Here is a 24,113-nt window from a genome sequence, read left to right on the forward strand (position 1 = left end):
TAAATCAATTTTTTTTAAAATATAAAAATTTTTATATTTTATAACTAAAATTAAAATTTTTTTATTGTTATTTGATTAAAAAAATTTTTATTTTTATTATTTTTATTTGGATTTTATTTATTAATTTATATATATATTTCTAAATAAATAAGATGAGAAAATTAAAATTAAAAAATTTTTTTTACTAAATATATATTATAAACACGTATTCTAAAATATACTACATCAAGTATAAATATTTGATTAGTTATTATTTTAATTTAATTTATTATTTAAAATAAATGCTATTAATAATAAAACAGGTATTACTTTTTTTCTTTAAAAATGAAATATATTTTTTAGAAAATTCAAAATTTAATTTTTGAAACAGGGTCTAATAGTGTTTGACTTCTGCTCTAATCTTTTTTATTTTTGACTATGACAGCTAATTTGGCAACTACATATTTTTCATAAATGATGTTAACCAAAGAACTAGCACAAGCAATACCTAAAATGACTACTAAAAATGTTCTTGGCATTTCAGATATAGGTTCGTTATCATCAAGTTGAACTTATTCAAAAATCTATTAGAATAAAAATTTTAATTCTTTCTGATATGAAATAAACAAAATCATACGTTTAAGAAGCTAGTTGTAAAGCTATCTTGCAATAATAAAATATATAATGAGCATAAACTAATTAAGACGAGACATATTGTAAACCAAACGTTTGTATAAAACTCTTTCTTGAAAGGTTTACCAATCGAGAAAGCTATGCAAGTAGCAATATATTAAAAGTTTGCAAACAAGAAAAGTACCTTTTATTTTTTAATTAATTTTATTAAAGTAATATGAGGACATTTTTAAGTAATTTAAATAAATATTAAGTACTGTTGATTCATAGCAACTTTTACGAGAGTCCGGATCATCTAAATCACCTAAATAGGAATGGCTGTCATAAACTGACATATACCAACTTTGGGCTCTTAAAACAAGGAACATAATTATCTTTATTAAAATAATTTTTAGCTATTTTATTTAAAAAGAAAAATAAAATAATTTACTTAAAAACCTCCATTTAAAATAGTCATTCCGATAACAGAACATAAAACTGGGAAAGATATAAGACTTGAACCAGGAACTTGTTTAGAAAGTGTTGGATAAGCATCTGTAAGCCCCATGAGAAAAGCAAGTGGTATAATGATAACAAGATCCCAATATAAGAATTGCATATCTCCTGGTACTGAATTAACAGTATATAAAATTGTTGTTGTAAAGAACTAAATCATAGAATACAAAGCCATAAACTTAAAGCAAGAAAAACTCGTAACTAATGCTGCTCTTCCTTCTTTGAGTAACTTTTTTTAATTAATTAATTTTTATTTTAATCTCTAAAAGGATATTTTATTTTAATTGATTAAATCAAGATTTAGATTTAAAAAATTACCTCTACCACACAAGAAATATCTTATACTTTTGATGTAAAAGGCGCAGCTATTGATGCTTCAGCTTCTGATAAAGAAATACCCATATCAGCAGTTTTTAAGGCTCCACAATCATTTGCACCATCACCACACATACCACAAGTAGGTTTCCATGGTAAATCTTGTAGCATTTGAAGCAAAAGAGCCTTTTCTTCTGGTCTCATTCTGGCAAAAATTTATGTTTTAAGAAGCATAGTTCTTAATAGCTAAGCCTTTTATTTGCTTTCTGAAGCCTAACTGATAATCTTTGAAAAAGCTCTTCCAGTAATTGCCAAGGTATAATTATCTTAAACATTATTCCAAGGAAGTAAGTCTTGAATATCATCTAATAGAAAAAATAAAAATAAAATTAAAAATGAGTTAAATTAAAAGAAATTAAATATAAATAAATTAGTAATTATTACCATTTAAGGCAGCTATTTATTGCTATTAGTTTAAACTATCATTTGCATCCTAGATATCACTGTAAGAAGAGCAAACACTTTCAGATCTGTGGTTTTATTTTATATTACTTTAATCAAATGCTCTTTGAATATAAATTTAAGAGACTGGGTTTGATACATTGTAGTTTTCAGGGTTATTTTGTTAATTCATTTAGGTCTTAGCTCTTTCTCTATAAATTTTAGAACTTTAAACAATAATTTAAGAAGTATTTCTAGATTAAAATTTTCCTTATTTTCCTTTTTTAATCTTTTTAATCATCACAGATATTTTTCTATCTTTATTTTCTAAATATTATGCTTGCTAGATTAACATTTACTCTTCCTAAATTTCAGGTATTTATTTTTCTTCGTATTCGGCTACCCCATTTGCAGGTTCAAGATCATCCTCATTTAGATACCTTTTACCGTTTTCAAAATCTTTCCAAACAATCCTATCTTTTTGAGCTGGATCATCACTCAAATCACCAAAGTAAACTCTCTTGCTTTCATCTATAATTTTACATTATCTTCCAACACTAATTGCTGTTAGCGCATTATCACCTGTTACCATAATTGTACGAATATTAGCCTCCTAAAGTTCTTCGATAATTGATGTAGTTATAAGTTTTAATTTGTTTTCCATAATTAAAAGACCAGCAAACGTCAAATCTTTCTCTACTTCATCTCTTTCAAGTTTTTGAATTTAATTTTAATTCATTTTCAGTACTTTAACACCAAATGCAAGAACTCTGAAACCCTTTCTTGCATAAAAATCTAATACCTTTTTTGATATTTTATTTTTATTAATTAAAAATAAACAAAAAATGAGAATTAATTACATCATGAAAATTTTAAGGAATAGTTTAAGGATTACTGAGCTCGAATATCTTTTCAGGAGAGCCTTTCACGAAAAGCTTGTAAAAATCTGAATCAAAATCTAAATTTTTCACAATTGTGCTCATTCTTTAAAGCTTTGATGAAAATTCAAATCTTTTGACAATGCCAAGTTATGTTTGTGCTTAAGTATTTTGATAAAGTGTTTCTTAGATTTTGAAATCCCCAAAGCAATCTCCTTTTGCAGATTTGACAACAGCTAAAACTAGCTCTTTATAATCACCAAGATTTTATTCTATCAGCTCCCACTCAGTAGCTTCAAACATTTTTACTTCTAGCGGATCTCCAATTAATTCACCTTTAATTCTTGTTATACCATGACAGCTTGCCATGCATTCTTTAAGAATAACTTATGGATCTCCAATTAGGCAATAAGGATTTCCTTCTCCATATTAAATTTCATGCTCAGATTTATTATTTTATTTTAAATCTTTATTGAAGCCAAGTCTGTAAGTCTCTTCTTCAAGTTTAGCAAATTTAATTCTACCAGGTCCCTAGTAAATTACTGATCTTACTCCATACATATCAAGGCCTTCTTCAGTAAGAGTACCAGTCTTATCGAAACACATAATTGTAACTTTACCACTGATATTAACCTATAATTTTTAATTAGTTGATAAACTCAAATTATACAAAAAGCTAAAAATTCACAAATTGATTACTTTAGGTGGTGAAATGCAATATATTTATTTCTTTCTAAGTCTAGAAATAGCAAATGAAATACCTATTGATAAACATGTAGGCAAAGCAGGAGGAACTGTAATTGTAATTAGATCTAAGCTATTTAAAATAAAATCTTTAAGATCGATGAAATCTAACTGATATCCTCTAATTAAAAATGGAAGGGAAAAGAAGAATCCTAAAATCGAAATAAGTGCTAAAACTGCTATAAATTTCAAAGAATCAACATAGAAAGAGAAAGAGTTTTATTTGGGATATAAGATAGATCTAACTAATTAACCTTTCATAGTGTTAAAGCTAGTTGAGCTTACCAATCCTAAAATAGGAACTTATCCTTTTAAGTGATATCTAAATTAAAAAAGAAATATTTTATATTAATGAATAATAAGCTTAATATTACCTTGCTTCAATGCATTTTGTACCAGCAAAAAGAGTAGATTGTTTTCCATCTTCATTTGGATGATATTTATTATTATTAAATGGTAATGCTGATTTAATAATTGGGATAGATTCGCCAGTTAGCATAGATTCATTCATGACACTTGAACCATTTAGAAGAATAACATCACAGGGAAGAATTTATCCATCTGGAATTTCTATAATATCTCCTGGAACTAAATCTAATGAACTAATTTTTTTCTTGTGATTTGAAATTGCTCTATCAATCGTAAAACCTCCTTTCTTTAAATTAAATAAAATTTTATTTTTTTATTTTTAATTTAAGGATTGTTTAATAAATTTTTAATTGAAAAATATGTCTTAATAGTTTTTATTAAATAAAGATTGCAGTATATTTTATATGAAAATATTTAAATAAAAAACTTATTAATAATGATAATTTAACATACCAGTTTAATGAAACAAGATACTCCTCTATAAACACAGACTTCAGTTTCGAAGAAGCTCATTTCTCTGAGTTTTTTGTAATTATTTTTAGTTTCGATTAGGCTAACAATACAAGAGAGAGCAGATGTAAAAAAGATAATACTAGCATAATAATAATATGGTTCAAGCATCCAAAGGACTATACTAAACACCTAAAAAATGTAGAATGGGGAAAGAACTTCATCTATAAATATCTTCAGTGTAGATTTATCTGGAATTTCTGTATTATTCTATCCATAAATAGAGATTAGTTCATTATATTTGGATTCACTTGAAACCCCAAACCCGTGTTACTAGTAGATTTGATTATTTGTTAAGAGACTTAATGCAAATTATATTGGAAAAAAGCAATTTTAAAGGTTATCGTAATAATATGTGTACAGTCTGTAACTAAAAATCTAATTAATAATGAATTAATAATACTTTTTAATATCAATTAAAATATGCTGAAAAATTAAAATTATAAAAATATTTATTTAGATTTATTTTATTAAGAAATAATTACGAGATAGTTTTAAGGTGGTTTATCTTCTAATTTCATAGATTTTGTTTCTACCTTTACTAAAGTGATTTAGTCATCTATGAATAAATATTAATCAATTATTATTAAAATTTATAAATTTAAATAGAAATTATAAATACCTTAAGAAACAACTTTGATAAATTAAGCATCTTTTGGTGAGCATTTGGTCATTTATAGTCTAATCTTTAGAGTAATATTCCAACGAGTAAATAAATAAAGAATACCGCATGTTAAAAATATGAGGATATACGAAAGCACTAATTTAAAACTCTAAATTCTATAAGAACTAATTTCTTTTATAATTCCTTCTTCTTGAATATCTTCTGGTAATTAAAATAACACTTTATTGGAATCTCTTTCATTTTTATGATAATTTTAAGAGTCCTATTAATCTATTCTAATTTAAATACAATAAAATTAATTTAATAATAAATAATTGAAAATATTATTTAAAATTTTTAAAAAATTTTATTTTTTAAATTTCCAATTTAATTTATTGTAGAAGCTTTAAAAATGTATATTATAACTGAAGATCGACAGATAATATTAATTAAAATAGAAATCATTTTAACTTAAAAATTAATAGAAAGTAATAAAATGATCAAAATAATTTAAATTTATAAAATGTACAAGGTTTGTTTGATGGAATCTTAGCTGCTGTCTAACGAAATGGATTAGTCTTTCATATTATAATTGAGTTTATTTATTGAAAATTTAATAAAGAAATTTGCTCTTTATCTAAATTAGGTTATCTTTTTATAATTTTTTAGGATGGAAATATTTATTTTTTGTTTAATTTAAATAATGATAGAAATTTTGAAGATCTAATTAGCACTTAAGGAATCATAAATATAATCTAAGATAAAAAAGATCTGTAATTTTGTAGAGAAAATAATAGTTTTATTTTTTTCTCAATTTTTAGAGATATATATGTTAAGCTTTAGATCCTATAAACTATTCTCAATAATAATTGAATTTAATAATCAATATGCCAATCTATTTTTGTTTTGACAGAAAAATATCTAAAAAAATACATACAATAATGTATCGCTAATTCAATATATTTTAAATGAAACAAACATAATCAATTTTTCTTTAGCAATATTTATGCAAATAGTTAGTTTTGATTGTAATAGATGCTTTAATGTGATAAAAATTTGTTAACTATCTATCAACTTAAAATAAAGATTTTTTCTTCAATTTAATATAAAATTGCAACAAAATTCTTACAATAAAAAAATAAATTTTTACTGATTTGAATTAATAAATTATTTTACTTATTAATTTTTAATATTCTTAAAACAGAGTTTCAACCATACTTTAAAAAAAGATAGTTTTTTCTTGTCTATTATGTTTTAATATGAAAGAATATCTATATATTAATTATTGGTAAAATCTGATCATAAAAATTTTAACAAATATGCGCAAATTTAATATTGTCTCAAACGCAAGAATATTTTTTACATCTATTTATTTTTATAATTTTCGCCCCATGTTACAAAGCATAAAATAAATGTTTATTTACATTTCATTTCATTGATTTTAAAATCTATTTTATAAATTTAGATTGAATCAATATAAATATATTATAATAAAATATATTTTATTATTTTTAAAACTAAAGAAAAAGCTAAAATTAAATAGCTGATAAACTAATTTAAAACACAATTATTAAAATTTATTATTAAATTCTGAGCAAAAAATAATTGAATATAATTAAATATCTAGATAGATAGATAAATAAAAGAGTAAAATTTCATAAGTAATAATTTCAAGTATTTTGGAATAATTTATTCTTTTTCTCTAAAAGATTAAATTAAAATTAATCAAATTCACAATAATTAAAATATTTACATAATCAATTTCACAAAACATTATTAATTATTCTATTGGGCATTTTAGATTTTTTATTTATTGAATATCAAATTTGAATTTATAAATATTTTTGTTTATCAAAAATCATTTAAAAGATTCCTAAAAAAAGTATTTTAGTTTTGTTTTAAAAATGTTAGCTAAAAAAATTAACTAAGTTCTAAATACCAAATTCCATCAGGATCTAATTAAAATTAATAAAGATAATTTGAGTAAGATTGAATTTTTAAAATTAATAATAGAGTCGTCAAAAGCGAAATATAAATAGAAAAAATAATTTCTGATGACTTTCTGTTTTCAAAGTCTTAAAATTTTTAATACACTGTCAAAAATTAATAATTTGATGAATTTGATGACTTAGAAAATTCAATTTAATGGATTTATTTAAAAAAAATAATTGAGTTTTTAACAAGCAAATTAATTTTATAACTCATTAATTATTTGATTAAAACAATAAATCTTCTATTAAATCAGTTTTTTTTTTTAAATTTAAGACTCGATTTAAAAAATTTTTTTCAATTTAAGCTTACACATTTCTAATTCCTACAATATTATATTTAACACATTTTAACTATTTCTATTTAGATTTAATAATGAATGATAAACTAAATTTTTGCCATATTCTTCCTAAAAGCTAATTTTAATTATTGCTATTGCATTTATTTTAATTATTAATTCTTTTTATCAAAATAAAAATTAGATAAAGCTAAATTAATTTTTTTATATGTTTATAATTAATTAAATCTCCATAAAATACTATTCAAATTTTTGAAAAAAAATAAAGAAATGATTTAATAGAAAAAATATTTCTAATATCAAAAATATTTAATAATTTATTTTATATTCTTTAAATTAATTTTTATTAATAAAAAAATTTTTAACATCTAAGCTTAATCTAATTCACTTGTATATAATGATTTATAATATATTTAGTTTATTAATGTTATTATTATTTACTTTTTTATATTTTATTTTCAAAGTATTTAAAATATTATTTTTTTAATAGATATTCTCATCTAGTTCATTTATTTTTAGTTATAGAAGTATTTTTTTTATTATTTTAACTTATTTTTAAATTTAAATTTTTATTTAGATTATTTTTAATTATTTTCTTATTATTTCATATTTTTTATTCACTTTTTTATTCTTACCAACTTATTAATTAATTATATATTTTTTCATCAATATATATTAAGGAAGAATTGAATTGATGGTGAAGGTACATCAAACTTAGGTTTTGGTTTAGCAAATTGCACTAATTTCTCAAATTTAACTTAGTATTGTGTAAAAAAGATAATTTATTTTTGATTTAAAAAATTTTTAATATTGTAATGAATTAAAAAAAATAAAACTATTATAATTAATTTATTTATAAGATTTTATTTCATTTTATTTCTTTTTTATTTTGATGTTATTTTTATCTTTTTTATTTAACTAATTCATTTTTTCTTTTTAAACTTTTTGATTTGATTATTAATTAATTCATTTCTTATTATTTCTTTTTTTCCTTCCAACTTTTATATTTTTTTTCAATATTTAAAAAGTGAAAATAAAATTGGTGATGAAGATGCATCAAGCTTTGGTTCTGCTTAAGCAAATTGCATTAATCACTCAAATATGGCAGTTTATCTGAATTAAAAATAGTATATTTGTTTTTAATTTTGATATTTTTTATATAAAAAAGAATTGATTTATTTCAAATTATTTAATTTTTTTCTTAATTTTTTCCTTCTAAATAACAAATTTACTGTATATTGATAATCTTTTAATTAAAATATCACCAACTTTTTAGGTACAGATGGTGATATTTAATTTAATTTTTATGATTTTAAGTTACTTTTACACTTTCTATTTTTTAATTTTTTTTATCAACCTGCTTTTATTAGATTTTGAAAAAATTTTTTTAACAATTATTTATTGCCTTTTCTCAAAATATTTTATTTCCAAAATATTTAATTAAAGATGATTTAAAGGATCAGATAAAGATATATTTATGGTATATATAATGTAATAAGTAAAAATTTATATTTTGGCTCATTATTTCTAAATTTTTAATATTGAAAAAAATAATAAAATAGAAAGAAAGTATTTAAAAATACTGATGTAAATATTTTTAATAAAATAACAATGCTTGAAAATTTGCTTTAAATACATTCAAATCAATAGAAATGTTGTCGCAAAATAAAAAAACTCTAAATTAATAGCTTTTAAAAATAAAGAAATAAATAATGAAAGCTAAAAAAAGTAGGAAAATTTTAAATGAAATTTTATAATTAAAGTTTTATTAGCCTTAAATTAATATTTAAACTTAGATGATATTTCTTATATGTTAAATATAATATACTTGTTTGTATTTAAATAGTTTAGAAAGTATATTTAATAAAATTATTTTTTAATATATTATTTTATTATTCAACTAGATATGAATTAGTTAATCAAATGAAGAGCAACAGCTGGTTAATCCATAGGAACCATGTGTCCAGCTTGATAAACTCTAAGGAATTAGAAATTTCCAGCACCCTTAATTTGACCTGCACTTTATCCATTGACTTAGTAGTCTTAGAATTATGCCTATTGATAAGCTTTTTATTAAGTCCACTCCATAGCATTAGTCCAAGCAATACCTCCCCTATTATAATTTTGTTTTTGAAAAAAATTATCAGAAAAATTATAAATTAAAATTCTAAATTTTTACATGTAATTGCAGATGAAATCTTGATCACCACTGTAAGCTAAGACTTTAATACCGCTTTCTAGGACATAAGCAACTTTTTAAGCAAGATTTACATTTTAGTCTTTAGTGAGAGCAGTATGAACAGTATTGGAGCATTCTTACCAGGTTCTTCCACTTACACCCAAAGCAGATTTAACATCATTTCTAGCTAGGAAATTATCAACATTAGTCATGTTATAGCATAAAGAACCAATACAAGGTTTTCTGATATCATAGATATTGAATTTAGGAGTTTATCCAGAACCAAGAATTGCTTCTAAGCCTATATTACAGAATATATTGCTTAGAATCATAGGAGCCTTTATGGTAGTCAAAGAAGAACAAATAGCCAAAGCTGGTTTAACAACAAAGTAATATTTGAAAGCAGAAATCAATTTATTTTTGTAAGCATATTCACCATAAGTTGGATCTTGGACTTCACGATTTACCTATTAAATATATTTTATTTATATTTTTGATCAATATTTTTCAGATATTAGAATTAAATAAAATTTAATTAAATTATTTATTATTAAGTCTTTGTTTTTTAGTTGTTTTTAATTAATATAAGATTTCGAAAGAAACAAAAAACCAAATTTTAACTAAATAAGGATTTTTAATTTACCAAACCATTACCAATAGCTAGACCTTATAAATTAATTTTAGGATTATTTTGCTTGACTAATTCTGCACCGATTGCGGGAATGTAATGACCTGCGTATGATTCACCAGTTATAAAGAGAGGTCTGCCAATAAATTGAGGATTTTATTCTAAGAAACCAAGAATAAATTGATAAAAATCCTCACCAACTTCGTCTTCATTTGTAACTAATTCACCTTTTCCTGCAAAAGAAAAACCAGTACCAACAGGTTAATCGACAAATACAAGGTTGGCTTAATTATTCCAAGAGTAAGCATTGTTTTCTAAAGTCAAATTATCATTTACTGAGAAAGGGCCATTTTCAGTGAAAAGAGCAAGTTCTGAAGAGCATCCAGGACCACCAGTCAACCAGATAACTAAAGGGTCTGTTGAAGGGTTGCTTCTTGATTCAAAAAGCCAGTAAAAAATGTCACTTGATTTTTAGATGTTGACAAGACCAGTGGTGTAGGTCTCATTCAAAAACAATGGGTTTTAGGCACAAAGAGCAATGCTTAAAAGAGCAAAAAACAAGATTTGACTTTTCATCGTTGATATTTTATAACAAAGCTAGCTTTTTTAATTATAAATTATATTACATATTTTGCTCATAAAGATTCACTTTTTATAATGAAAATTTTTTTATTTGTATAAAAGAATAAGCTAATTAAATTATTAAATTATGATCAAATCCTAATCAAAACATTTACTTAACTTTATTTGACAAACACATTTTTTTTATTATTTCTTTGATGTAAAAGATATAATAAAAGAAATTATATCTTGATCAATGTAAAGGAATGTACGAAAGAATCCTTTCATAAAACATGCAAAAATACTTCTTCTTAGTACTTTTAATATTAAATAAATCTATTTTTTTAATATTTTTAAATCATGTTGATGGGAAATATTTTATATTGTATTTCTTCTTAGTTAGTTTTTCAATAATTATCAATTTTTTTATAAATGTATTTGAAAATATTTTTTTTCTTTCTTCGTATTTTTTTGATTTTTAATCAGCTTTTTCTGTACTAAAAAATGAGTATAAATAAATAAAAAATAAATTTATTTTTATTTAAACAACTAAATTTTTAAAAAAAGTTCTATTTTAAATTTATTTTTTATTTCCATTAAAAAACTTAGACTATTATACTATTTTTTGTGGCTGATTTCTGAAATATATTGAAATAAAAATATTTTTTCACCTATTAAATATAGCTTTTAATAAGACTAAACAAAATTTTAATGAGTACAATAATATTTAATTGCATATTTATTAAAAATAGAAATAACATCCTTTAAAAGTCATTTTAATCGATTTTAATAATGAGATAAATTTTAAGCGCTTTATGTGTTAAAAATTTAATAATTTTTAAAAATGTTAATTAAATATTTAAAATATTTTTATTAATTTTTTATTTAGCACAATACTAATTTTAAAAAGAAGGAAACAATTATTTGTCCTTTATAATATATTTTATAGATTTCTTAACAATTCTTTACCAAATTTAAAATAAATATTCAGTTTAGAATTTTATAGAGTTAAATTTTTTTAATACCTTTTTATACTAATTAATTGTTTAAGTTAAGTTATTATTCAAATAAAAAATTTGAATATTTTTTCTTAATTTTGTTCAAATTTGCAAAATAAATTATCAATTGTTTGATATAAAAAATACTTATTCTTTTAAGAAAATAAAATTAATTTTTGTTTATAAATAAATTCAATACAAAAGAAACTAACTAAAAAAGTACATTCATTTTAAAAATATATTAATTAATATTTTAAATTGTTTTGTTAATATTCAATTTTTTTAAGCTTAGCTAGGCATGATAAGACTTTAGTATTTCTTTGGATCCTACTTTCTTTTGAAGTAGAGAGACAGCTTTTTGACAACATACTTTTCAAAAAATATGTTAGCAATTGCACTTCCAAATGATATGCCTAACAAAACTAATAAAAATGAGTAAGGCATTTCAGATTTAGGTTCTTAATCATCAAGTTAGACTTTTTCAAATACCTAATTAAAGAGAGGATAGTTAATTTGATTTTTTTAAAAAATATTATTTTTATTACATCTAAGAAACTGCGAGTAAAGCTATTAGGAACTAACTAGATAACTAGTGAAATACTTGTTATCAAAATAAGTGAAAAAGTAAACAATCTATTTGTGTAAAATTCTTTCTTGAAAGGTTTACCAATAGAAAAAGCAATGCAGGTAGAGATATATTAGAAGTTAGAGAATAAAAATAAAGTCTTTTTATTAAATAATAAATATATTTATTTTTTTAAAATAATAATAATAAATAAGCAAATACAGTAGATTCATAGCAACTTTTACGAGCATCTTCATCATCTAAGTCTCCTAGATAGGTATGAGCTTCAACAACAGATTAATACCAATTTTAAGATCTTAGAATCATGAAAACAATGATCTAATATTAATTAATAAAATTTTATTAAAAAATCAGTATAAGAATAGAAATTTACCTAAAATCCTCCATTTACTAAGGTTTATCCTATCACAGAGCAAAGTACTGGGAAAGAAACAAGACTTGATCCAGGTACCTGCTTAGATAAAACAGGGTAGGCATCTGTAAGACCCATCAAGAAAGCAAGTGGAATGATAATGACAACATCCCAATACAAGAATTACATATCACCAGGAAGTGAATTTACTGTGTAGAGTAAAGTTGTAGTAAAGAATTAAATCATTGAGTAAAGAGCCATGAATTTAAAGCATGAAAAACTAGTTACTAAAGCAGCTCTTCCTTCTTTCAATAGCTAATAAATAAGATTATTTAATTAAATAAATATTGATTATAAAAATATTAATTACTTCTATAACACAAGAAATATCTTGAACTTTAGATGTGAAAGGAGCTGCAATAGAAGCTTCAGCTTCTGAAAGTGAAATACCAATATCGGCAGTTTTTAGAGCACCACAATCATTTGCACCATCTCCACACATACCGCATGTTGGTTTCCAAGGTAACTCTTATAGAGACTGTAATAATAATGCCTTTTCTTCTGGTCTCATTCTGGCAAAGATTTAAGTTTTAAGCAACATAGTTCTTAGCAATTAAGCCTTTGAAGGGCTTTCTGTAGATTCATCAATGATTTTAGAAAATGCCCTTCCTGTAATAGCTAAAGTGAACTATTCTTAATTGTGATTCCAAGGTAATTAGTCTTAAATATCATCTAAATAAAATTACGAATAACGTAAAAAATATATTAAAATTTATTTTTAAATTTAAATTTTGCATTCAAATTGTATAAATTAAAGTTAAAAATTCATTTTTATAAAATTTATTTAATTAAAATAAACTATTTTCATTAAATTTTTGTTTGTTTTTTAAAAAATAAATAAAAAGAAATTTTAATTTTTCTTTACAATTATTAAAATTTATTAAAAATATTTCTTTAATTTTGATAATTAAAATTAATTACCCTGTAAAGCAGCAATAGCCTCTGCTTCTTATTCCTCGTTTTTGTTAAATTAAAATTCGCTATTGCTTTATGATTTAGTATCTGAATGAGAGGGGAGATGCTAAGATAACTATTCATTAGATAAATTAACACTAGATTGCTGACTTAATTAGTGTTAATTATCGAAAATAGAAAGAGCTGCTTCGATCTGTTCATGTGTTGATATTTGATTTTGGTTGTTTAATGATATTTCTTTGCTCGCTCTATCTCTATAGGATTTTTTGTTGGGAGTACCATGCTTATGGCTGACTTTATTATTCAAACTATCTTTACTTTTAATTTTTTAATTTATTGAAGAATTTTGGCGTTCTTTTTCTTCTAAGATTTAAGCCTACTCAAATATCTGCTTTTCTTCTTGAATTTCTAAAATACCTTCTTCCAAATATTGCTAAATACCGTTTACAGGTTCTAAATTGTCTTCATTTAATATCTTATCGGCATGTTCAAAATCTTTCCAAACAATCTTATTTTTTTATTTAGGATCATCGCTAATATCACCAAAATATACTCTTTTATTTTCATCTACAATTTAGCATTATCTTCCTACGCTGATAGCAGTTAGAGCATTATCGCCTGTTACCATAATGGTACGAATATTAGCATTCTAAAGTTCTTCTATTATCTAAGTAGTGATGGGCTTTAATTTATTCTCCATAATTAATAATCCAGCAAATGTCAAATCTTTCTCAACTTCGTCTCTTTCCACTTTTTGAATTTTTCTGTATGTCATTTTCAAAATCTTAATTCCAAATGCTAAAATTCTAAAACCTTTTCTGGCATAAAAATCTAGGACCTATAAATAATTTTAGATATGTTAGATGTTATAAAAAGGTTTGCTTGCTAAAAGTTTATTTAAATAAAAAATAAAATTACTTCGTGGAAATTTTAAGGAATCGTTTCTGGTTTGCAAAGTTCAAAGATTTTTTCAGGTGAACCTTTGACGTGTAGTCTAAAGAAATCAGTTTAATTTTAAAGATTTCTTACAATCGTGCTCATTCTTTATAGTTTAGAAGAAAATTCAAATCTTTTAATGATACCAATAGAAGTTGGTAGCTGATTAGTTTTGATACTTTCTTCAATTTAATTGATATCACTTGTTTAGAAGACAGTGCCACAAGGAGGTTGAACTACAGCCAAAACGAGTTCATCATATTTATCCATATCATTTTCAATTAGAACCCATTCTGTGGCTTCAAACATTTTGACTTCTAAAGGATCACCAATCAACTCACCTTTGATTTTTGTTAGGCCATGACAACTTGCCATGCACTCCTTTAATATAATCTCAGGATCTCCAATTAAAGTATAAGGGTTATTTTCACCATAAAGATTAATTTATTCTGCAACTCCATTCAACTTGTATCTTTTTGTTTCTCCAAGTCTTTTTGTTTCATCTTGAAGCTTAGCAAATTTAACTTTATTGGGACCAGTGTAGAATATAGGTCTTAAACCATACATATCAAGACCCTCTTCAGTCAAAGTGCCAGTTTTATCAAAGCACATTATTGTTACTTTACCACTGATATTTACCTTAACATTAAAAAAATAATATTTATCAAATCCCTTAATTTTAATTAATTAACTTACTTTTGGAGGAGAAATGCAGAAAATTTGTTGCTTTCTTAATCTAGAAATAGCAAAGGAGATACCAATTGACAAGCAAGTAGGCAAAGCAGGAGGAACTGTGATAGTTACTAAATCTAAACTATTTAATATTAAATCTCTTAATTCAAGGTATCCTTCATTATAGCCTTTGATCATAAAAGGGAGAGAAACTATAAAACCAACAATTGATATTAAGGCAAGCACAGCAATAAACTTTAAAGAGTCTACATAAAATGAAAAGGAATTCTATTTAGGATATAAAATTGATCTCACTAATTACCCTTTCATAGTATTAAAGCTAGTTTAGCTAACTAACCCAAGGACAGGAATCTAACCTTTCAAATAAAATCTATTTTTTAAATTTCATTTTAAAAAACCAAAATATTTTAAGTTAATTTTAATAAAATAACTTCTAAATTAGTAAATCATAAATTAAATTTGAACTATTCTTTAAGAATGTTAAACAATCAATTATGAGACATGCCTTTAAATTTATATTTACCTTGTTTCGATGCATTTTGTACCTGCGAATAGTGTTGATTGTTTTCCATCTTCGTTAGGATGATATTTATTGCTGTTAAATGGCAAGGAAGATTTAATGATAGGAATAGATTCACCAGTAAGCATAGATTCATTCATAACACAAGAACCGTTCAAGAGAATCACATCACATGGAAGAATTTAACCATCAGGAATTTCTATGATATCACCAGGTACTAAATTTAGTGAGCTTATTTCTTGCTTTCCTTTGATAATATCTCTTTCTATCTTTAAATGACCTCCATCCTTTAAAAAAAAAATAATTTATTCTAAATTAATTTTAAAGAATATTTCAAAATAAATAAACATTTTTTGAAAAAATAAATAAATAAAATAATTAAAAATTTTACTGGCTAAATATACTCTTATATGCCTCTATAGACAAATACAGGAGTTTCAAAGAAACTCATTTACTTGAGCTTTTTGTAGTTGTTTTTTGTTTCGATAAGACTAACTATTGCGGATAATAAAGAAGTTCCAAGAATTACAGAAGCATAATAGTAGTAAGGTTCTATCATCCAAAGAGTGACACTAAAAACTTAGAAAATGTAAAAAGGTGAAAGGACTTCATCAATTAATATTTTCATTGTTGATTTATCTGGAATTTCAGTATTATTTTTTCCATACATTTAGAATAGCTAGCTTAATTTTTCTTCACTCTCAACTCCTCTGCCATACTTTTCGTGAATTTAATTGTTTGTGAGAAGAGACAAAGCAAACTGGACAGGGAAGAAACAATCAATTCTATCATCGTAGTAATAAGTGTAAAGTCTAAAGGTAAAAATCTATGTGTTAATAAAATTAGTTTATAAAAAGCATTGATTAATTATGTAAGAAAGTTATTTGATTTCTTGTTAATTTAATTAAATGGTTTAGTTTGTTCGTAAATAATTTAATAAATGTAAGCTAAACTTAATATATTTTTATTATCTTGTATTTTGGGAAATTAATAGGAAAAATGCACAAATCATAAAAATGTATGAGTAATCTTAATTAAATTATCAATTTCGATATTTTTTGATGAGATAATATCCACTTTCTTTTTTTATTTACAATTTAAATCTTACAAGAAAATTGTTGGATGGATAGTCATCTAGCGTCATTACTCTTTTCTCTGTCTTTACCAAAGTAATTGTGTTATCTGTTTTTAAATTAAACAAAAAAGAGGAATAATAATAATTTATTTACTTAATAGTATGATCAATAAAAATTTTATAGACATTTATTTCAAAAGCCATTAAATTTCGATTTCTAAAAGATAAAAGTTAAAAGCATTAAATCGCTATTTACCTATTGATGTTATCTTCATGTATTCAGCTTCTTAAGCTGAGCATTTTACCATTTAAATTAAAATCTTAAAGTTGATGTCCCAACGTGTAAAGAGATACAAGATACCTCCTGAAACGACAAATAAGATGTATGAAAGTATCAATTTAACTTTTGAAATTTTAAATGATTCTATATCGTTAATAACTCCTTCTTCTTAAATATCTTCTGGGAGCTTGAAATTTACTTTTCTACCTCGCTAATTATTTAGTTGTTCATTTTAGAGATTTTACTCTAACCTATTTTTAAATGTAAAAAAATAAATGGATAAATTGGATGAAATTCAAAAAGAAAATATTTATATTGTATGAAAAAAGTTTGATCGGCTGCATTCAAGCCATAATGTTTATTTATATTCATTATTTTTTTATTTATTCACTTTCTTTAAATTAACTAATCAAGCTTTAAGCATTGTAGAAGTTGCTCTAGAATCAAAAATTTATAATTGAAATTACAATTATTCATTCAGCGCCTTATCATTTGTTTGGGGTTTCATCAATGTCTGGAAAAGAAGACTGTGTGTATCTTTAAGTTGCTTATCCTTAGACTTGTTTGTTAGACGGTTTCAAAGAAATAGAACTGTTTGTTGATAAGAAGCGTTTTTTTCTTGATAGTTTTGAAAATTAGCTTTATATTATTAATTGATTATAATAGTTTTACAAATTTACTTAAATTATTGAGCTGATTTGAAAAACTAAGTACATAAATAGATAGATATGCGAGCAACAATCAATTCTTTTATTATTTTAGCTTTGATATGCTTTAATTAGATTTCAATTATTTATAGTTATTTCTCTCTACAAAACGAGTAGAGTGTGAGAATAATTTTTATTTAAAATAAAATTTATGAACTTCAAATCATGTTCCAACATTTTATAAAAGCTAAAATATTAACACAAGTTACTAACTCATAATTATCTTGCAAAGAATTTTCTCTTATTAATTAATAAACAAATTGTTTAAATTAGAATTCTTTTATTATTGTTTAACCAAAGCTATATATTGTTAATTAGTCAATAATATTGTGATATCGATAAGTGAGTAATTTAAAATCATCGATAAATAAAAATTTGTTTATTTATCAGAATATGATTACATATTTTTATTTTTTCATCATTTACCTTATTAAGTATTCTTAATTTATATCCTGAATTTTTTTAATTTCCAAAAGTTAAAATTCAATATTTTTTGATCAATAAAATATCATATGATTATGATTTATTAGCTCTTTTTACTAGAAATTGCATTAAATATTATACATAGAGAGAGAAGAAGAAAATCTACTTTTAATTATTATTTTATAATTAATATATTGATGTTCGATCTAGAATTTTATTATTTATTTCTAATATGTAAAATAAATAATTTAAATTAAACTTTCATATCCTATATTTTTGTAATTGAAATAATCAAATTAATTATTAATTTTTTCAGAAATGTTGCTAAAATAAATTAGGTTATTATAATAAAATACTATAAATACAATTTTATTTGAATTAATATAATTCTTTTCTTTAAATGCCTTTCATAAAGATAATCATAAATTGTTCTTTTGAAATAGCTTAATTATGTGGTTTTTTAATAGGAAAATTTTATACTGATTTTTCAATGCTTAATTCATAAAAAGTGAAAAAAAGTTTAAAATAAAAAGCTTTACAAAGAAACACATTTTTAAATAATATATTTTAATAGATAAATAAAAATTTTATGCAAAAATTCGATTAAATCTAAATTTTTGTTAAATTCATACAGAAAATAATTATTGCATTATTTTCTAAAACTAAATTTAATTTTAGACAGGCTATACTAGCCAATAATTAAATAAGTTATTAATGTGTTCCGGTTCCATAGTATAGTGGTTAGTACTGGGGACTTTAAATCCCTTGACCTGGGTTCGAATCCCAGTGGGACCTAATTTTTTATTTTTGACTTAACTAATTTTTTTATAATAAAAATGATAAAGTTTATAAAATAAATTTGTACTTGATTAAAAATATTGTAAGAAAATATAAGAAAATTAATTTGTTAAACTCCTTCTTAATATTACTGAAATAAAATAGGATATATTTATTTTTAATATTGTTTAAAAAATATTATTTTTAACAAGCGATTTCTATTTCATAAATTTTTTACAAATTTTATATCATAAGCATTTTCTAAATGTAAATTAATGTGAAGAAGAATTTATTTGTATCTTCTGTGTTATTGCGGGGTAAAACCAATTTTAAATTTAAATTAATTAATTAATTTATTAATTCAAATTACAAAAGAAAGGAGAAAAATTTAATTAGAAGATTAGAGAGGAAATTTAAAAATTTTGATAATTATTTAATTAATAATAAATTTTGATTAGTAAAAAAAAAAAATGAGTAAAAGCTTATAAAGCTAACTCAGCAAATGAACGAATCAACGTGAACTTTCCTAATAGGGTGAATAAGGGGTGACTTTGAGATTCAAACTGAACTCAAAATAGTTTTTAAAAATACTGACAGCTGCTTTTATCAATTCAGCTGCTTCAGATAAGTTTTTAATACGAATGATAGCTAATTGGCTTTTAAAAAGTTATTTAGTTATCGCCATTTAATTGTACAGAAAATCCGATTCGAATGAGATAAGAGAGAGAGAAATTTATTTTTGGAAACTTTCTGACAGTCAAGTTTTCCCATTAAATAAACTCCTCGTAATCAAGAGATAGGTGCACCTACTTTTAAGTCACTTTATATGGAAAGTTTGTTGACAGAATATAATGGGTTCCTATCTATACTGCATATCTAAGTTATATGCATATCGACTGGGGATTCATTACTATTCGAATCGCTCGTTTGTTTGATTTTTTTCACATTTTTGGATGATAGACTGTAGAGACTACATCCTCTTTCTTTCGAACCAGATTATATAAAAAGTATTTTTAAAACAAAAATATAAAGAAAGATCTTAATTTTTAGACGATGATGATAATTAAAAATGATGATGATGTAAAAACTTTGATTGAGAAATGAGCTTGAGCATTCCAAATTAAAAACAAAATATTAAAATACAAATTAATTAAATTAAATGAAAGAAAAAAAAAAGATTAAATAAATTAATAAAAGAAATAAAATAAAGATAAAATCAACACATCAAATAAGCAATAGATAAACATAAAAAGAGATAAAACAAAAAGAATAGATAAACTAAGAAAAAAAGCAAACAAATTACAAAAACAAATTAAAAAAAATACAAAAAAATAAAATAGATTAAAATCAAATAACAATAAAAAAAGAATCAAATCCAATCAATAAGAAAGCACGCACGCTGCAATTTTTTTTGAAATAATGAATTTAAATTATAGGCATAAATAGCTCTACTTTTTATAAATTTATTTTGATATTTTGTTTTTTTTATGAAGATATAAATTAATTTAAGAAAATTCATGATTTTTTGATGTTTTTATTTTTATTTTAAATAGATTTATAATAGCAAAAAAATATATTCTATTTAACAAAAATTTATAAAAAAGTTGAGTACTAAAACTATTTCTAGATTTCGCATAAAAAAATGATTTTTTATATTTGAAATTAAAAAAAAAATAAATAATTTAAAGTTAAAAAATTAGATATTCAGAAGGAGAGTTTTTAAAAGAAAATAAGAAATTTTAATTATTTGATTTACCAATTACTTCTTTTTAAGTAATAAATTTAGATTTTTTTTCCCTTCATACATTAATTAACATAAACAAACATTTCTAATTAAAAATCAAACAAACAAATTTGTTTATTACTTTCACAAAAAAAAAATTAAATTTATCAGTAAATAAATATTTGTATAATTTAAATTGTTTCAATATATATTAATCATATTTTAGTAATTTTTTTACATTGAAAACAAAGATTAATTTTATATTTGGCTCAAAATTTATTTTTCAAAAATAAATTAAGTTTTAGCCAGAAATTATCTGAAATAATATAAATAAATAATTAAAAAAGTTAATAAAATTTCAAGACAATTTATTTGGTTTAGAAATTTAAATTTTTGAAAGCTTTATCGAAATACATGTTTAAAAAATCCATTTTGATCGAATTTGACTCAATAAAAATACAGAGTTTTATGATTGGTTGACTGTTCCCTTTTTTTAAATAATTATATTCTTAGATATGCATGATTCTAGTTAATAATTAAAATTTAACTAATTAAATAATAATTGAGGCTTGAATATTTTTGAATTAAAAAGTCTATTCAGTGAGAAAATTAAATAATGGGATAAAGCCAACCAAAAGACAATAGAAGATAAGTGAAAGGAGGCATTTATATTTAACTTTAAAAGACTGCCTTCGTTAGTAATTAAGTTATTCAGGGAATGTTAAACATTAATTTAGAAGAACCTTTTTAAGGGCATATCCTATAAGTTACTTTAGTAGGTTTAGAAGAAACTCACTTTACATATACGGTTGGCAGTGGTAAACATAGAAGAACAGTTCATGCTAGAGGGTATAATAGTTTTCTTAATTTTAGTCTTCCTATTTATGATTTCGCATAAGGAACAAATGATACAGCTTTTATAATACATCCTTGTTAGATACAAATTCCCTTTTAAATGAATGTTGCAGATAAGCTTCCTTCTTCTATGAAATACTTCTATAGCTAACATACTTAATGCAGCTTAAAATACACTCTTTTCGCTTCTATTATTCCAACAGAAGCTAACGTAAAACCTATAGGAGGAAGTTAAGAGATATTTATAGGGTAATAAATCCCCTCTTTAGAATTGTAAAATATGACAAATTCTATTTAAGAACCAGTAATATGTTGCTGTTGCAGATCTGGATAGATTAAATACAACATATAAACAAATGGAAGATCTTTCGCTCCTAATGAAAATATATAAATTAAATTAGATGTAGATTTTAGCTAATATGGAAAAAAAGTCAACAATCTAAACGTCAAATTACTTGGATAGCTAATAATGAAGGCAAGCAATACTTAGAGAACTAAATATATAAACATTTTTGAAAAAATGGTAAATGTTAAAGTAGAAAAAACTCATATAAATGAAAATGTATAATTATAAGTGCCTGGGAATGTTACATTGTCTTGCTAAGGTTCATTAATTTAAGTAAATTATTTCTTAGAATTTTATCCAGAAATTAGTACTTGCTGTTGTGTTTCAAAGAGTTCTCCTCATGAAATAAAGATCTACATTAATCCTAATTCAAGCTAAGCTTATAACTTTAGCGATGCTCCTTAATAATTATAAATTATGCCTCCATAAAATTGGAATCCAACATAATTGTAACCAACTTAGTTTACTTCATAATAAACAAGTTATATATAGCAATAGTCACTTAAATTTGTCTCATAAGAGGAACAATACTTATATTAACAAAATGCTTAGTAACAAAATCCTTAACTTTACCCATATTAATAAAGTAATATGAATGGGTTAGCTAATCCGATGACTTCTTAAATTCAATAACCTAATTAATCACCATACATGAAAGATTAAAATTAGTATTATCTTTGATAAACAATGTTAATCTATTCACATATTTATTTTTAATATATAATAAAAAATAATTATTTATAAATAAATAAATATGTAATATATACTTAATGTATATTTATATAAAGTGAGTTGATATTTGAATAAATCAAATAATAAATAAATAAATATTTATTAATTAATAACAAATTAAACTTAAAATTAACAAACCTTTGTACTCTTCTAGTTATATTTAAAAAATATAGCTAATTTCAATTTACAATTTTTTTTTTTTTTGTATTATCTCTTTTTTTATGTAAAAATATTTTATTAAAATTACTAAAAATAAAAATGTTGTTTATTATATTTCTTTACTTTATTTAATAAAAAATTGCTACCAACTATCTTAAAAATTGCAACATCTAAAATATGCTATAATTTATTAAATATTAAAAATAATAGTACTGTTATCAAAAATTTTTTGAAATAAATTTGATACAAATAAATGAGGATTTATTATACATGCTTATAAAAATTAGAAATTAAATAATCCATACTATCTTTTGGCAATTGAATTAAATTTTAAAATATATCTAGCTTTAAAACTTTACCTTTAGCATAAACAAAAATATTAATGAAATTAACTAAATACATAAACTTAAAATTTTTATACTGAAATCTGTTAAATATCTTGAAAAAATGTTTCCTCTAAATTCAGTAGATTGATAATGGATCTGATAATAATTTTCAAAACAAATTTAAATAAAAATAAACACAGATTAAATTAAAACTTAAAATTATAATTGTCAAGAAAAAAATAAAATTCATTAATATTAAATTTATTTTTGTAATTCTAGTTGTATCACAAATATGTTTGTTATGCAGAGTACAACAACATTTTTCTTAATTTAATTTTTTAAGCTTATATATTGTAAGTATTCATAATATTTATTATTACATTTTTTACAAATCAATTGACACTTGATCACTCACTCACTCTAAGTTTCCAAATAGATTTTATTATTGTTTATATTAGCCTTCTTCTTCTTCTACATCCATTTTTGCTTTTTGAGAAGAAATTGAACCTTTTTCTCTTAGTTCTTTCTTCTTCTAAGCTTTCCATTCATCTAGTTTTTACTTTAATTAAGGTAATTCGACCAACTACTCTCTTTTCAGAGGTTATCTATTGAATGGGTCTATTTCATTATCAAGTAATGCTTTTTTTATCATAGATCTCTCAACATTTTAATGGGATGTTGGTAATCTCACTGGATCCTTGAGTAACTTTGTATAAATAATAATTTATTTAAATATTCATTAATCCATTTAAATAATAATTTTATAAATAAATTCAAAAAGGATTTCGTATATAATTTTTAAATAGTAATATTAAATATTATAAATTTATGATGTTTTATTTAAAAATAGTTAATTTTTTTTGTTTTTTTGATTTAATTATAAAAAATAAATCAAATATTTTAATTTAGCCTAAGAATAATTTAATTTTTGAATATGGTTAAAGTTAATATTTTAAATTTGAGATATTTTAATTAAGTATTTAGGATAAATATTAATTTAAAATTACACAGAAACTTAGAGCACATG

At 22.6% G+C, this 24,113-nt stretch overlaps 6 protein-coding genes across 6 annotated transcripts in view; 1 reads left to right on the forward strand and 5 right to left on the reverse strand. All coding sequences in view use genetic code 6, as the record gives it.

Annotated features, from left to right (window-relative positions):
* Window positions 1-347: 347 nt before the first annotated feature.
* Window positions 348-5,038, reverse strand: TTHERM_00249790 (E1-E2 ATPase family protein; the record flags this gene model as incomplete). The annotated part of the gene is made up of 12 exons (XM_001019029.2): window positions 348-563; window positions 617-796; window positions 870-986; window positions 1,043-1,336; window positions 1,426-1,787; window positions 1,867-2,665; window positions 2,724-3,374; window positions 3,441-3,807; window positions 3,860-4,140; window positions 4,308-4,742; window positions 4,850-4,923; window positions 4,987-5,038. The coding sequence occupies 12 exons, from the start codon at window positions 5,036-5,038 to the stop codon at window positions 348-350; spliced, it is 3,828 nt and encodes a 1,275-aa protein (XP_001019029.2).
* A 4,113-nt stretch (window positions 5,039-9,151) lies between these two features.
* TTHERM_00249800 (serine carboxypeptidase family protein) lies at window positions 9,152-10,638 on the reverse strand (the record flags this gene model as incomplete). Its single annotated transcript, XM_001019030.1, has 3 exons — window positions 9,152-9,368; window positions 9,435-9,901; window positions 10,078-10,638. 3 exons carry the CDS (start codon window positions 10,636-10,638, stop codon window positions 9,152-9,154), a joined length of 1,245 nt encoding a protein of 414 aa, XP_001019030.1.
* A 1,256-nt stretch (window positions 10,639-11,894) lies between these two features.
* TTHERM_00249810 (E1-E2 ATPase family protein) lies at window positions 11,895-17,546 on the reverse strand (the record flags this gene model as incomplete). Its single annotated transcript, XM_001019031.2, has 13 exons — window positions 11,895-12,110; window positions 12,167-12,346; window positions 12,409-12,525; window positions 12,581-12,874; window positions 12,930-13,291; window positions 13,541-14,372; window positions 14,453-15,109; window positions 15,167-15,533; window positions 15,687-15,970; window positions 16,075-16,509; window positions 16,792-16,865; window positions 17,015-17,289; window positions 17,506-17,546. 13 exons carry the CDS (start codon window positions 17,544-17,546, stop codon window positions 11,895-11,897), a joined length of 4,134 nt encoding a protein of 1,377 aa, XP_001019031.2.
* Window positions 17,547-19,456: 1,910 nt separating this feature from the next.
* TTHERM_00249840 (hypothetical protein) lies at window positions 19,457-19,630 on the reverse strand (the record flags this gene model as incomplete). The annotated part of the gene is made up of 1 exon (XM_001019033.1): window positions 19,457-19,630. The coding sequence occupies one exon, from the start codon at window positions 19,628-19,630 to the stop codon at window positions 19,457-19,459; it is 174 nt and encodes a 57-aa protein (XP_001019033.1).
* Window positions 19,631-21,284: 1,654 nt separating this feature from the next.
* On the forward strand, window positions 21,285-22,550 carry TTHERM_00249860 (arrestin; the record flags this gene model as incomplete). The annotated part of the gene is made up of 1 exon (XM_001019035.3): window positions 21,285-22,550. One exon carries the CDS (start codon window positions 21,285-21,287, stop codon window positions 22,548-22,550), a length of 1,266 nt encoding a protein of 421 aa, XP_001019035.1.
* Window positions 22,551-23,501: 951 nt separating this feature from the next.
* Window positions 23,502-24,113, reverse strand: part of TTHERM_00249870 (ubiquitin elongating factor core protein) — a gene marked incomplete at both ends in the record, with an annotated part of 5,040 nt that continues 4,428 nt past the window's right edge. Inside the window, 2 exons of the mRNA XM_001019036.3 lie at window positions 23,502-23,792; window positions 24,094-24,113. The exon at window positions 24,094-24,113 is cut by the window's right edge and continues 286 nt beyond it. Coding sequence (XP_001019036.3) covers window positions 23,502-23,792; window positions 24,094-24,113 — 311 coding nt within the window. The remainder of the gene's footprint in view (window positions 23,793-24,093) is intronic.

The sequence above is a fragment of the Tetrahymena thermophila genome (assembly GCF_000189635.1).
Source record: "Tetrahymena thermophila SB210 genomic scaffold scf_8254590, whole genome shotgun sequence".
Classification (NCBI taxonomy): Eukaryota; Ciliophora; class Oligohymenophorea; order Hymenostomatida; family Tetrahymenidae; genus Tetrahymena; species Tetrahymena thermophila.